The sequence below is a fragment of the Bombina bombina genome, chromosome 2 (genome assembly GCF_027579735.1).
Source record: "Bombina bombina isolate aBomBom1 chromosome 2, aBomBom1.pri, whole genome shotgun sequence".
Classification (NCBI taxonomy): domain Eukaryota; kingdom Metazoa; phylum Chordata; class Amphibia; order Anura; family Bombinatoridae; genus Bombina; species Bombina bombina.
The window spans coordinates 84,282,591-84,297,927 of NC_069500.1; the positions used below are offsets into that span (position 1 = coordinate 84,282,591).

Sequence of the window (15,337 nt, forward strand, 5' to 3'; positions counted from 1 at the left end):
GAGAGTTCACCTATGGAAAAAAGAGATGTAATCAATGGAGGTTTGACAGACTGCACGTCCTCTGCTAGGTAGACTGTGTGTACCAATCTACAAAGCAAAAAGGAACTATAGAGCAGTGCAGACCTGCGCATGTCACACTGTCCTCAGCAGGTCGTAGAATGCCAAACCTTGCACATGGAATTGACATAAAAATTAGAGGAAATTAGAAAACTGAAAATCGTGCCTTACATGTGCGTATTTTAATATTTGCTGTAATTTCTCTCCGAATAATCGTCTCCACATGCAACATGGGTTCAAATGAAAACACCAGTGAAGTTACTAATAGGTTTCATTATTTCAATGACGCACACAGAAGATGCGACCAGTAAGATTTGCTTTAGATGCATGTGATTAACTGAGGTGGGTATTTCTATAAATCCTCAGTCTTACCTGCTCATGGCCCTCAAAATAAGCACACCCCTATTGTATTTTTAGATGTCAAAAGGGTGTACAGATTTGTTTTTAGTATCTTTTCACAGTAGATAGATAGATTGATCTATAGATAATTATGGCACCAATGTGTAGCAGTGCTAAAAAAAAAAAGCCATCAGGCTTAGTGGCACAGAACATGTTAATTATTGCTTGATTTGCAGCTACTAAGCATCCCTATCCATGTGTTATTAAGTATGCCCTCTTGCACTGGAAAAGTATTCCCTTCCATGCCATATTAAAGGCTGTTGCTAATGTAGGAAAATCAGTAACATTAGTCATCTTAAAAGGGTTATTACTCAAGATGATTTAAATTGTGAAAATGTCAGTGGCGGTTGCGTGCTTCTCTGCTAGAGATGCAATGATTTACACCCTCTGACACCATTGCGCCTCAGAAACAGTAGTAGCTTATATTCCACGCTGATCAGTATGCAGAATGTCATCTCAGCAACAGCATACTTTAAACATGTAAAGGTTTGCCAGATTCATGTCCTGCACATACAGTGTAATTAGACTATCTCCTAATATCTGCCTCCTGCAATCCCAAAGCTTCCTTCTACAAGATGAAAATATTTCACAAGGTCATTAAGCCGTTGACAAAGAATGAGTTCACTTTAGTTGTATAAATTGATCTTATTGACGTTAAAAAGGAACACTGTCTAAAGATACTCGGTGAGTCATTTAGGTATTAACCCATTTTTACTTGTGTAGAACATACATATATATGTATGTGTGTGTATATATATATAACTTTATATCTATATATATATATATATATATATATATATATATATATATATATATACATACATACATATGTGTGTCTGCTTGGAATTAATTTACAAAAAAGTTAATTGGAGTACTGCAGCCTTTTATTCTCTCTTTATATATATATATATATATATATGTGTGTGTGTGTGTGTGTTTGTGATTAGATATAGAGCTAATAGATTCAGATATTTTAAAACTTGACATTTTACTTTTTTCCTATTTTGTATTCTTTGTACAGATGAACACTTCACTTCTAGGAAGTATTGGAATGTTGAACTCTGCACCCCAGCTACGCTGTATTAAAACGTACCAGGTGCCGCCAGTTCAGCCTGCCTCTCCTGGTTCCCTCAACGCCCTGAAGCTTGTTCGACTCATCTGGACATCTAATCGCAATGTTATCTTAATGGCTCACGATGGCAAAGAGCACCGGTTTGTGGTTTAGGCATTGCGTTCAGATTTTTTTTTTCTATTGTTTTTCATATCAGTCATCAGGGCAGATCTCACTGTATTTGTTGCTGCATGAATATGAATATCCATTGCATCCTATTTGTACCAGATGTCGAACCAGATAACATCATTTCCTCCACATATTTATAATATAATGAACATATTGTGGTTCCTATCTTAAAGCTTTAATAATAATAGAGGTGGTCTAAGTACTTGCCCCTGCTTTGCATAAATCTAAAAACTCTGGATGGCAATGTGTATATATTCCCTTATTTTGATGAGTAAATGTCAAGATCTAATATATATGTGTAAGCAAAGTTTGTAATGTTTTCACTTTCAATTACAGTCATAAACACTGAAAGTTGTGTTGTATTTTTGGTATTCCTTAAACTATGGTTTACATTTAATAATATTGTAAGTTTTCCTTTAGTGGCGTTCCATTTTCTAAGTTAGTATCATCTCAAATAAATATGAGTACAGGCGTATAACCCAAATTGTTAAGATGACATGGTTTGTACATTTATATTTTGAATGCTCATGTATTTATATGTGTAATATTTGATTTGTGCATAGTTAGAAGTGATCTCATTGCAATCTTTATGCATCATTCCAACATTATTAAAATATTTTATTCCAATTGAGAACTGTCATAAAAATCTAATTTTATTCTGAAAACTGTATATAAAGTGTAAATAACTAGTTCCTAAATATTCAGTATGGAAGGGGTTTTATGTGGAATAACTTTTCATTTTCTTTATTTTACTACCTAAAATGATTACCATGTTTGATTTTAGAATGGTCGAGGACTAATTAGTTGGCCAAAGGATCAGTGAATCTGTATTAATTGTATTCATACACGAGACACAATGTCAATGATCATTCACGGTCTTCCAACATAAGGTGCCTTATGTCTAAAATTTGTTAAGTAAATATGACTCCGTTTATATATTCTGGCCACTTAAGGTGTACTTCAGAATTTATTTAAAATTCCAACCTTATTTAAGTAGCATGTTAACCAAGGATAGGCAAAGTGTCCATACACGGACACTGGTGTCCGTGACTGGACCTTACAGTGTCCGCCACCCGTTTTGCGGCAGGGAGGTAGGAGTAGGACAGATAAATGCTGGTCCTGACTCCTCTTTGACGCATGCAGTGCAATGTATTGTGGGGTTGGGGCCGTGCCCGCGTGACGCCGCTCAGTAGCGGGAAAGTGAGTGAGAAAGAGTTAAGTAGCAAGCTGCCTGCAGTACAGCCTGGGTCAAACACCCATGAGTCTTGAACAGTGTTCCCTCTAAGGCCAGATTTATGAGCGGCCAATGCATGTTTAAACTCCTTCACTGTCTCTACCACTTCTGCTGGATGGCTATTCCACCATGCATCCAGTACCCTCTCGGTAAAGAAAGTGTTTTTTTTATGTTTTTAATTTGAAATGTACCTTGGTGTCCTTCACTAAGGTCTGTATTTTGAAAAAATGTCCGTCACAGCCTCAGTCCATGCCTATCCCTGATGTTAACATGAATTTATATGCAAGTTCTGCCACAGTAAAACAATCCTGAAAATTAAATGGAGCTTCCTTATTCACCTTAAATATCATACAGTATTAATGTACAGGCAGTCCCCAGGTTATGAACAAGATAGGTTTTGTAGGTTTGTTCTTAAGTTGGATTTGTATGTAAGTTGGAACAGCTACTTTTTGTAGGTGAAACTCTAGCCAAACATTTTTTTAGTTTTGGCTAGCATAGGGAAAAGTTTGTTTTGCTATCTGTGCCCCTGTTCAGAAAATTTCACATCACTTTCTGTCCTTGTGACAATTGGATTTTGAGTATTTTGTGTTATCCTGGAAAGAAGGATTAGCAATAAAGCTCTATTTTCTCAGTTTGTAAGTACGAGTTGTACTTAAGTCGATCGTCTGTAACCCGGGGACTGCCTGTACTGTATATTTTTTATTCCAGTATAATGTGATCCAATCGGGTACGTCTGAATATATCTAAAGTGATACATTCTGCTTTTTCAGAACTGTGGTGGAAACATGAAACTCAAACTTAAATCCATTCAAAATGTTTAATAATGCTAAGTAAATAATATCTCTCATTATTATTTATTTGTCTGCTTTTCATGTAATTCGCCTATGAAAATTGGCTGTAGTGCATGTCACAGACTTGTAGGTGTTTGACTCTGCAACACGCCATATCTGATAATTGATTTGCTGTTAATTGGTCACGTCAGTGGAGATAAGATAAACATGCCGATGCATACTGTGCATACAGAAATAATACTTTAATGTCCTTTTAAGGACCTGTTTTTATTATCTAGAAGTGTGAACTGCTGCACATTACTTGGGGAGTTATATAGCTATCTCAATCAGAAACTGCTACAGTAGATAGAAAACTGTAGAATATATGTGTTACACATACATAATATATGCAGAACATTTTTACCATCAATTATTCTTTTTGCAAAAATTAAATGACTTAAAAAAAAGCAATAAATCTCAAAGTGATCTGGAAATTAAAAAAATGTGCTTAATGACATATATATAAGGTATTGACATGTATCACTGACACTTAAAGGACACTCAAGTCCAAATTAAACTTTCATTATTAAGATAGTACACACACATTTAAACAACTTTACAATTCAGTTCCATTAACTTAATGTGCACAATCTTTTTACATGCACACTTTCTGAGGCATCAGCTCCTCCTGAGCATGTGCAGGAGGAGCTGATGTGCTTTTTGTGATTGGCTGATGGCTGACACATAATGCATTAAGAAGGGAAATGTAACTATTTTTGACATTTGTCAGGAAAAAAATCTACTACTCATTTTGCATTGTCTTTTTATTATGAATTTGTTGATTATGTTATTCTACTGTGTTAAGAGATCCTTTAAACTGTTATTGCACAATACTGTGGAATCTGCTGCAGAGCACCGAATGCTATTGCTAAATTAAATCAGCTACAAATCATTATGATCCCTTGAATAATTTATAACAAACCATTACACGCCCTTTGGTAATAAAATGATTTCAAGAACATGATTGAAAAAAAATGTTATATAAATATTCCAGGCTTTAATGAACATAAAACAATTAGGTGCTTCTTTGGTAAAATATCTTTTAATTTCCTTGTTGGAAGTTGAATTCTAAAGTTCTTTCCATTCTTTAGCTGTTATTGGTTCATTAAATATATTAGAATTGCATAATCAACAAATGTATAATAAAAAAGAGAATGAAATAGTACTTATGAGCAGTAGATTTTGTTCTGAAAAATGTTCAATTCTCCTTCACCCCTGTATCATGTGACAGCCATCACCCAATCACAAAATGCATATATACGTATATACCGTGAATCTTCCATTTGGTCCATATTGTTTACACATTTTTTTTCTTACAAGATGGCTAAAATATTGAAGAAATCTTGTTTAACATAATGATTTTGTGCTCTTATAATTACATCAGTGCTGATGTCACACTTTCTTTTACTGTAATCTCATATTTCACTGAAACTTCACAAAATTTCATAGTTAACTTCCTTAAACCATGGGGTATGGCTAATGAGGAAATTCTGATTAAAATATCTTCCTTTTTTCCATAGAGATATTCAGGTAATATTTTCTAGTCAGCTTTTTACAGCTTTGCTGCATCACGTTTAAGTTCTTTTGAATTTGGGTATCCTGTCCTTTTAACCTCTAGAGGGAGCTTTGTAGCCACTCTATGGTAAATGAAGCAAATGCAACCTGTAGTTGGAGCTTTATAGCCGCTCTGTGGTAAATGAAGCAAATGCAACCTGTAGAGGGAGCATTATAGCCACTCTATGGTAAATGAAGCAATTGCAACCTCTAGAGGGAGCTTTATAGCCACGCTATGGTAAATGAAGCAAATGCAACCTGTAGAGGGAGCTTTATAGCCACTCTATGGTAAATGAAGCAAATGCAACCTGTAGGGGAGCTTTATAGCCACTCTATGGTAAATTAAGCAAATATATCCTGTTGAGGGCGCTTTATAGCCACTCTATGGTAAATTAAGCAAAAGCAACCTCTAGAGCAGGGGTTTTCCAACCTGTGGTACCGGTTGGGGTTACGCGAAAATATTGTTGGTAATGGCGGAACCATACATGATGGACTTACATTTTAACAGTTACCTTTAAATTCATAACAAGTGAAATTATCTTTTATCTGTCTGGGATTCTATCTACTGGTTTGTTTTGGGCTAGAGGTTATGTAGGAGCGGGTGTGGCACACGTGGTTTGGACCGGGTTGACTCATTGGGGGTTTTGGAGTCAGGTGATAAGGAAATGTGGAAGAGAGGAAGCAGAGTTACTGACGAAGACAGTCCTGGGACCAAGTACTTACTTGCAAATCTGGTAAGAGTTTACCTTCACAATGCACTCAACACCTGTACGTAGCCTCTCACACTGTCACCTGCATAACGGTGACATAGCCCACCGAGCGATCTCCTCGCTGAAAGGTTCACCCGCGACCAAGTTTTGAATACACTTCAGTTCCTCTTACAGACACAAAGACAGTGATCCTATTCTGCTTTGAGCTTGGTACACATGCTTTGGGACTGACTACTTTTGAACGTGTATTAATAGGCCTAGCCCGCCTAGATCATTCTTTTTTATGAGTGCCTTACATGTCATTAGGTTTATTTGAGACGTTTGCTTATTTAACTAACCTAAGAAAAAAAAAAAAAAACTACTTTTTTGAGGGATGGGTGGGGGTAATAATGAGAAGGTGTACTAATAAATTAAAAGCCTAATCAAGGGGTACGGGAGAGAAAAAAGGTTGGGAACTGCTGCTCCAGAGGGAGCTTTATAGACACTCTATGGTAAATTAAGCAAATACAGCCTGTAGAGGGATCTTTATAGACACTCTATGGTAAATTAAGCAAATGCAGCCTGTAGAGGGAGCTTTATAGCCACTCTATGGTAAATTAAGCAAATACAGCCTGTAGAGGGAGCTTTATAGACACTCTATGGTAAATTAAGCAAATACAGCCTGTAGAGGGAGCTTTATAGACACTCTATGGTAAATTAAGCAAATACAGCCTGTAGAGGGAGCTTTATAGCCACTCTATGGTAAATTAAGCAAATACAGCCTGTAGAGGGAGCTTTATAGCCACTCTATGGTAAATTAAGCAAATACAGCCTGTAGAGGGAGCTTCATAGACACTCTATGGTAAATTAAGCAAATACAGCCTGTAGAGGGAGCCTTATAGCCACTCTGTGATAAACAAGATAATGATGTATAACTAGAAACAAACGGAGAGTGCATTTGTCTTAAGATTGGAGACTTCCAAACTGTGGGTACAGTAAAAGTGTTTGAAGGCAGAGCTGTAAGTGCCACCTGCTTTCACTCCGCACTGCCTGCTATGTATACCTCTAAATGTTGTTTTTATAGCATTGCTACATGATTCTGGGCCTACTGTAGTATGCTAGGTTTCACCCAAGGTAAATTGGAATTTTTTTAATATATATATATATATATATATATATATATTTTGTACATTCTGAATCATGAAAGTTTTAATTTTGATTTGTATGTCCCATAAATGAAATTCCCCTATAGGGTAACAGAAGTTGTAGGAATATTTCTGAGAAAGTGAACACCCAGTGAATCTCTATCCCTCTGTAGTTGCACATAAAGAACTAGTTCAGTGTTTAAGATTTGTGAAAAAAACATATATCCTAATGTTCATTATTACAACGTGGATACATTTCTCTTTAATTCCTCTCCATAAATAAAATAAAAAAAGATACCAAACCCCCCAGGATATCAGATTCTGGTTTCACAACTGCTATCACTTTTGAATATTGACAGTGAAACATATCCACACTACATTACAGTTGTTTAACACACCTTTATTTTGTTATCTCTTATGTACAGTATAATGTTGATACACTTTATAGTTTGTTATCTTGAGTATATAATGAGAGCAGATTACGCTGTCTTCTGTATTTATCTATAAGAATGCACTATGGTCACTTTCTTATATGTTTATATGTCTTATTTGCTACAACTCTTACGCTCCTATATAAGCTACATTAAAGGGACAGCCTACACGGTATTAACAAGCAACTTAATGTAATTGTTGTACTGTGTACACCCCACACCATCCAGTGCCACTTCATGCAGAACAAAACTGTATACAGTATGCTAGGGAAACTTTCTTTGTTTGGCCGTTTTAATATGGCCGTCAAAGTTAAACTCCTCCTCCCTCCTTCTTGTGGGTTTGGTAGAAATCGCTCCCTACATGAGGCTCTCAGTCGGACACATCACGCATTGGCGAAACTACAGGCGTGCGTCATCAATTTTACAAGTGAGAGCCAGATCATTGGATGCTGCTACACAATAGACGGGCCCACGGATTCTCTAGGAGGAGTTATGCTGCCATCTTATAACAGCTAAATAAGAAAGTATTTTTTAAAATACTAAATTTCCTTTTACCTTGTATGAAGTGGCACAGGATGGTATGGGGTGTCCGCAGTATGGCAATCACAATAAGGTATTTGTTAATGCTGTGTAGTCTGTCCTTTAAAATTGAAAATACATGGTTAAGGTTCTATCAAATGCAGGTAACCACCTTATATACTAACTATGGCTCATAATTGCATTCTTCAGGATACTTCCCTATAAGTTTCAGAGAAATTTGTAAAACCCCTATATAAGCCATTGGTATTTACTGATTGAGAAATCTTAAACAGAGATTTATTATTACAGCCATTTTAATAAATGTGCACTAATGTTACTTACCAGATCGCAGTCTTTTATTTTTATTCATACAACTATTTTTTTACTGTCAAGAAAAGTGTATTACAAGGACAGTAAGCAACTACAGATTTTTATATAAAATATTTATTTAAGCATAGAAAGATAACTTTGCAATATACTTTATTTATTTTGCCCCCTTTTCATGTAACTAAGTCGATTAGATTCTTTAGAGCTGGAAATGCACCCTGCAGACTTCTCGAGGTTAACCTTGTTACATATCTTCCACTAATTGGCTTTAACAGATAACAGACTGTAAAACAATTCACTTTATACTAGAATAATGACGACCGTGACTAGCCTTGTTGTCTGCAGACTCTAACTCAGATTGGCTCCTCCAAATAAGGCAAGTGATGGGTGGAGTTTCACTATTGAAAAACAGTTGCAGTAAAAAAAAAATAACCCCTTAACAACAGACAACATACAGGGTTTTTAATCTAAGCAGTTTAGTGCGGGTCTCAACGAATGCTTCTGGAGTGAGGCAAGCAGTAATAATGCATCACGCCACTGAAAAAAAACCTTAATGCTTCATTAACGGTTAATAAGTTTCAAATTTGACTGATATTCTATACAGGGGCGAAATTACAGGGGGTGCAGAGGTCGCAATTGCCCTTCTTAGATTCTTGCACCTGGGCCCTGTGGTTTCTAGTTACGCCTTTGATTCTATATTAAGAAAACAGAAATGTACTGTAATAACATGGTGCTAATAACAACTGCAAAACAATGCATTTTACATGTTCATTTATTGTTGTTGTAATTATTCTTTATTTAGAAAGCACCAACATATTCCGCAGCGCTGTCCATGGGTACAATTCATTTAAATAAAACAATGATGCAAAACTTGTAAGAGACAAGACAAAATGTGACAAGTAAATACAGGATTAATTGAGGGCCCTCTTCCTGTGGGAACTTACAGGCTAGTCTATAACTAATAAAAAATAGTAGCAAGGACTGAGGCTGCTTCTTGTCTAATTGTATAAAAGAAACCATTTTCCTATAGTCTTGAAAACTGTCTATATAAGACAATATTTACATTGATTATTAAATAAATGTTAAAGCTTAAAGGGACAGTAAACCTACAAAATAATGTTATATATAATTCTGCACATAGTGCAGAATTATATAACATTATCTTAGCGCCAACTTTATCCATCAAAGTATTGCAGAGATATTTTATTACAAAGTAAAATTTTCCAGATCGCCACTCCTGGCTCTACTAAGCAGGTCTTTTTTTTCCTAAGTGCATCACGGGCACGCTGTCTAGTCACAGAGCGCCCGATCGCGCCATTAAACTGAATGTAGCTCGCTCCTGAGCTGTACTATGAGCTTTAACTACTTTGCAGAGGTTAAACACATAAACTTGCAGGGTCACTAGTGTTAACATTATATCATTTTTGCTCTATAATGGCCCTTTTTATACTTTAAGAATACAAAAAGTTATATTAATTAAAAAAAAGTATCAGTAGGATCTACATGAAAAATTAGATATAGTATTCTAGCCAAGTAATTAAAACTTTTGCTCATTTTTTACATTTTTTTATAATGAGTTTATCTTCACATAAAGGATTATGGTAAGAAAAACACAAATAACTACTAACCCTGCCATTCCACTGTAAAAAATATAAATTATTCTTTATTTGACTCAACTTGTAAGTCAAGTCATCCCAAGTCTGAACACCACAGGCATTGCTATGGGTAAAATATCATTATGAGTTTTGCTTTTTTCTTTCTTTTGTTGTTTTATATTTTCATTGTACTTTAACATTTATTAGGATATATGCTAGTGCATGTAAGGCCGTGAACAGTAGCATAAGAAACTGTGCACATTAAACGTCTGCTACAAATCTTAGAGCATAAATGAATGGAACAGGAACCCTCAGTTAGAATCAAGTTTTTCATGTCTGCAAACTCAGATAAAGTCCATTGGTCATATATTTTTTTTTTTATATTTGAAATTCCTAACGGTCGAAAACATAGTAGAAGACTGATAGGCTGGATTCTATTGAGACTACTCACAGTCACAATGGCTGCCTACTGACCTGTTCTTGACATAGGGGAATTGACACCTTTATAAAAGTATGAAATATCAAAATAGGATTATTAACAGATCCATTGGGGATATTCAACATTAATAGTTATTTCATCCCAAAACAAACAAGGTTCTTTAGGAAGTGGAAATCCACACCAGTCAGACTATATTTCTTCTTCCAACATAGAAACTAGATTCTCAAAACATGAGAAAAATTATCTAAAATCACTGAACATGTTGGAAACAAAGTCTTGAAGAAAATCTTTATTGCAAAGTACTTGATAACATATATGACCCCCTTGGAACAGTGTGCTTTACAAAAAGCCAGTTGCATGTTTTGTTGAGATACGGTAAAAATTAGTACAACTTAAAGTAGGGTTGTCCCCTGGATGAAACACACTGACAGTTTTTACAGACAAAATCAGCCAGTCATACCAATATTCAATTCAATATCAGCCAATTTATTGTTCTCCCTACTTAAAGCTTTACAGTGTAATATGGACTGTCCCAGTTTATAATATGTTATGTTAATTAAAAGAAGCTTGTCTGGAGAGTAAGTATAAGGCCAGAAATATTAATATTGTGCTCTTCTTGGACAACAGACAAATAAGTATTCATTCAATTCCAGAAACAGCTTAGAATTCTTACATGATGATGTTCTGCCTTGATGGTTGCAGTATCAGGGTTCTGAGCATTATCAGGGATCAATTAGCTGGATTGTCTATTTTCAAAGCAGTTCCTAAGACCTATTGTGATGAACAGATTGCCGTCTAAGAAGTCACTACTTTCTTCAGGAGTGGACATTCCTTTTTATTACCAGTAAAAAAAAATAGTTCTCTGGAAACAGAACTCTATTTCTTCTTCAGTCATTTCAGCTAATTTTATATTGTGACCAGGTTCAGAGTTCCTACCTTAAGCAGTTGTTATTATATCAACCTTGGGGTAAGAAATGACTTAAATACAAAGCCTAATTGGTTTTTTTTGGTAAATGGCCTGAACATCGGTGTTCCATGAGTTTGTTTGAAATTGTCTCTCATATCCGAGTGTAATTCGCTAAACGTTTCCGCCCTACAGATATTACTGTTTTTTTCTTGCCAGTTGAAAGGTGGAGAGCTTTTATTAAAATACTCAAAACACTAATTACTTTGAAAGAAAAACCTTTACATATGAAAATAAACACAATGTTATAGTACAGTGCACTGAAAACAACATATTTTTGTATTAGGTGTAAAATTCAAGTTTAAACATTACGTTGTTTTCTCCCTGTGTACTTCGTCCTCCATTGTGAATTTTGACATAGCAGAGAGCTCTCATTATTTCTGTCGGAGACAGCTCGCCACTCGCGAGTCCATTTTCTTTGATAATTGCACCAAGACTGTCCTGTGAGGCTAAACTTGGTTTATCGTGATTTTGGTGGTGAATTTTAGATAATCGGGCCCTTAGTTCTATTTTGGAAATAAAACAGCATTTTTCAAATATTTTATGTTGTAAGTTTTATAAATACCTGAATTGCTTCAAGAGATGTTGATATTAGTAAGATCAGTTGCAAGACCCACAAGCAGATTCTGCAGAGCTAAGGACACATTTGACTTAGGTCATCTGTACTTCATAGACGATTGATTCAAAAGCTCTGGACAATGCAATATGATACAGTACGTTGGAAAGCTTCTCAAAAGTTTTTCCACAAATTCTATTTTAAAGTCTATTAAAATGTCTAAAGGCAAATAATTTGATAAGTATTTTATTTTAACTAAAATAGAATATATCCTATTTTGTGCAAGGAAGCTAAGTGTAGTTAAATGAATACTTAAAGTGTCACAGTACTGTAAAATTAAGTAATTGAGTATGAGAAATTACTCCTATATATTTGTAAAAGCTGTTTTTTCTATTGAAACCTAAACCAATTGTTCTCAAGAAGATACCCATTTAAATGGGCTGAAACTACAGGCAGATCAGACCCTTTTATCTTATTCACTCACCCCCTACCCCCCCTTCAAAAAAGTAGTTGGTGATTTCAACATGCAAACACAGCAACTTATAAAGGTAAATAATCCATTTGTAAACTGTTTAATACACTTCGGCAGGTCAAATAGATTTTTGGGAGCACATTATAGGGAGAAAAAGTCACAGTCCTTTTGATGAGACATTACAGCAGGTAGACAAGCCAGAGTAGAGAGGATTTTTATATGTTCCCGTGCATCAGCTGCATGTTTTTTTGTTTTGGTTTTTCATAGGAAATAAGCAAATAAAATGAATTCAATGCATAAGAAAATGTTTTCTTCATTAAAATAATACAACTCTTTCAAGTAATTTTTTTTCCATATTAAATGTTGATAATTAAATTCCATAGATACACTGAATTTTTAACAAAGCCTGCGATTGCGGTTGTTTTGAATTATAATATAACAAAGTATAACTGAACAACAAATTATATCGGTTGGACTTTATCACATTCGCTTACATTACCTACAAATTTGAAGAACGTAACTCCCCAAGGGCCTTAAAAAAATCATGAAATTGATTAATTGTTAGTAACAATAGGGTTATATGTTTTGGAAAGATACTTCATATTTTGTACCCAAACTTCACCCTAGTGTAACACTTTCTGTACTGCAGTTATATTGTGTTGTCGTTACCTTGTAAGATGTTGGTTGTTTTATTGATTTTGTGATGTATCTGCTATTGTAAATGTAGAAAATCTTATTGCTTTGATGTTAGGTAAGATTAATCGTATGATTAAATACCTGAAACAAATGAAAGCTTTATGTCATGTATTGTAAATTGCTAAGCTATCTTATGTATAAGAAAATATAAACACTCAAAACACCTGTAAAATCCTTGTGTACATATCTGTGTGAAATAAAAATATTGAAACTATTTCTAAATATGTATCTTAATTTTTATAATATATGCTGTGATAATGGTCTCAATGTGTGACAACATAGGAATTTACCAACACATTGGACTAGATTCATAAAGGCTGATGGCAATTAAAGGCAACATTTATTGAGCATTGTGTCACATTTATTTTTCAGTTCCTGCCATTAAAGAACTATGCATAATTAAAACATGCTGTATTATGCCTGTGAAGAATTTTATTTTATTTCTCTGCACATATTTCTTATGCACATATGTCTTGTAGTGGGGGGGGGTAAATTTCATTTGAATTTGTTTGTTCAGTAAGATTGTGAAGGTGTGATGCCGTTATCCTTCACAGCTGAGAAGTGAGCAGCTACGATATACATGCCGCTCCCTTGATTATATTGGAGAGCGAATCGCAACTGGTGCCTTTGACAATGGGTGAGTACAAATCTTTATGAATTACAAGTTGTGTTGTTAAAGAGGGTTTTTTTTCCCTTAAGATATTAGTGTCACAAATGGGTGTTATTGAATGCAGCCCAATATTTAGTAGCTTTAGGACATGTTAAATATGAAATAATTTGCTAACTAATGAAACAGGACAATATGCTTTGACATTGTTACTGACTAACAAAACTATGGCATTTTTGTATTTGTCAACAAAAATTGTGTAAGACGCTAACATTTATCACTATTGATGCAGTTTCACTAACCAAATATTTCAAAGAGAGACTTTTTTTTTTTAAATCTGCATTTTACAAATAAAGGATAAAATAACTTCTTAAATATTATATCACTTTTTTGCAATTTTAGTAGTAATAAGTATTTGGTCATTTTAACAACTTTAAGTATTTATTGATACAAAATTTTAATGAAAGCATTAATTGCACACATGCCCAGTAGCCGTTCTGGTTAGAAACTCTAAAGCCCACACAATTCTTATGGTTGTTAATACCAAAAAGCTTAGCGTTAGTCTTCTGAGATTGGCAAGAAATGAGCCTAGCCATGATCTTAGAGCTTACCGGGGTGCTGTGTTGCACTAAATTCAGCCTTTTTTTTCAACATACTTTACATTGCAATGTGTTTTTAAAAAGAAAGGTTAGTTTAGCCCTGGTGCCTTTAATAGCTTTTATAGTAAAAAATGATGTTCTCTTGTCTGTAAGCATTTTAAGACTATTGACCTTAGACTACCGTGTGTTAAACCATCAAACACTAGAAATACCCCTCAGGACTCTCAGAGCATTGCTGGTCAGAAAAACCGCTAGTCGCACGACTCCGGTGGATTAGAGGATGTAAACGTTTGACTATAGTGTTCTTTTAACGACACAGACATACCCTGTATGCCACGTGTCCTTAAGGGGTTTTCAGCCCTGTGATAGCTTGGGTGTTGTGAGACATGCTATTACTACAAGCCTCACTTCAGGAGGAATTCCTTGTGCAATAGTAAATGCAGGCAGTGGACTTACAGTGTCTGCTGCCCATTTCCTGCAATGGTGGATGGACAGGTTCCCAAGTACGGGTCCCTATGTGTTTAATAACATTACAAGGGTTATAAACAATGTTATATGCAAGCAATAATAAAATGTTCTAACACATTACAGCACTTTTATGCCCCTTTAAACAGTCACATAAACTTACAAAGTGCAAATCAGAGTTTGTACAAATCACAATCCTAAATACATTGCTATACAATATATATATATATATATATATATATATATATATATATATATATATATATATATATAAAAGTCTATGTTTATAAAAACACTAAATAGAATGTACACAGTTTAAATGAATAAAACTTGAAGAAAAAAGTCTGAAGTCTAAAGTAACTACAAAGTGTAACATAAAAACTATAATTTGTATATACAGTGGGACCTCGGTTAACGAACGCCTTGGTAAACGAAATTTCGGTTTACGAATGAAAATTCTGGAAAAAAAATGCCTCGGTTTACGAATTTTTTTCGCAATACGAAAAAAGTGTCCCGTTT

General features: G+C 34.8%; 1 protein-coding gene across 1 annotated transcript in view; it reads left to right on the forward strand.

Annotated features, from left to right (window-relative positions):
- The window catches only part of WDR7 (WD repeat domain 7), a 1,007,279-nt gene extending 993,918 nt beyond the window's left edge, over positions 1-13,361 (forward strand). The window contains 1 exon segment of the mRNA XM_053701142.1: positions 1,478-13,361. Coding sequence (XP_053557117.1) covers positions 1,478-1,681 — 204 coding nt within the window. The 3' untranslated portion in view covers positions 1,682-13,361.
- Positions 13,362-15,337: the final 1,976 nt, after the last annotated feature.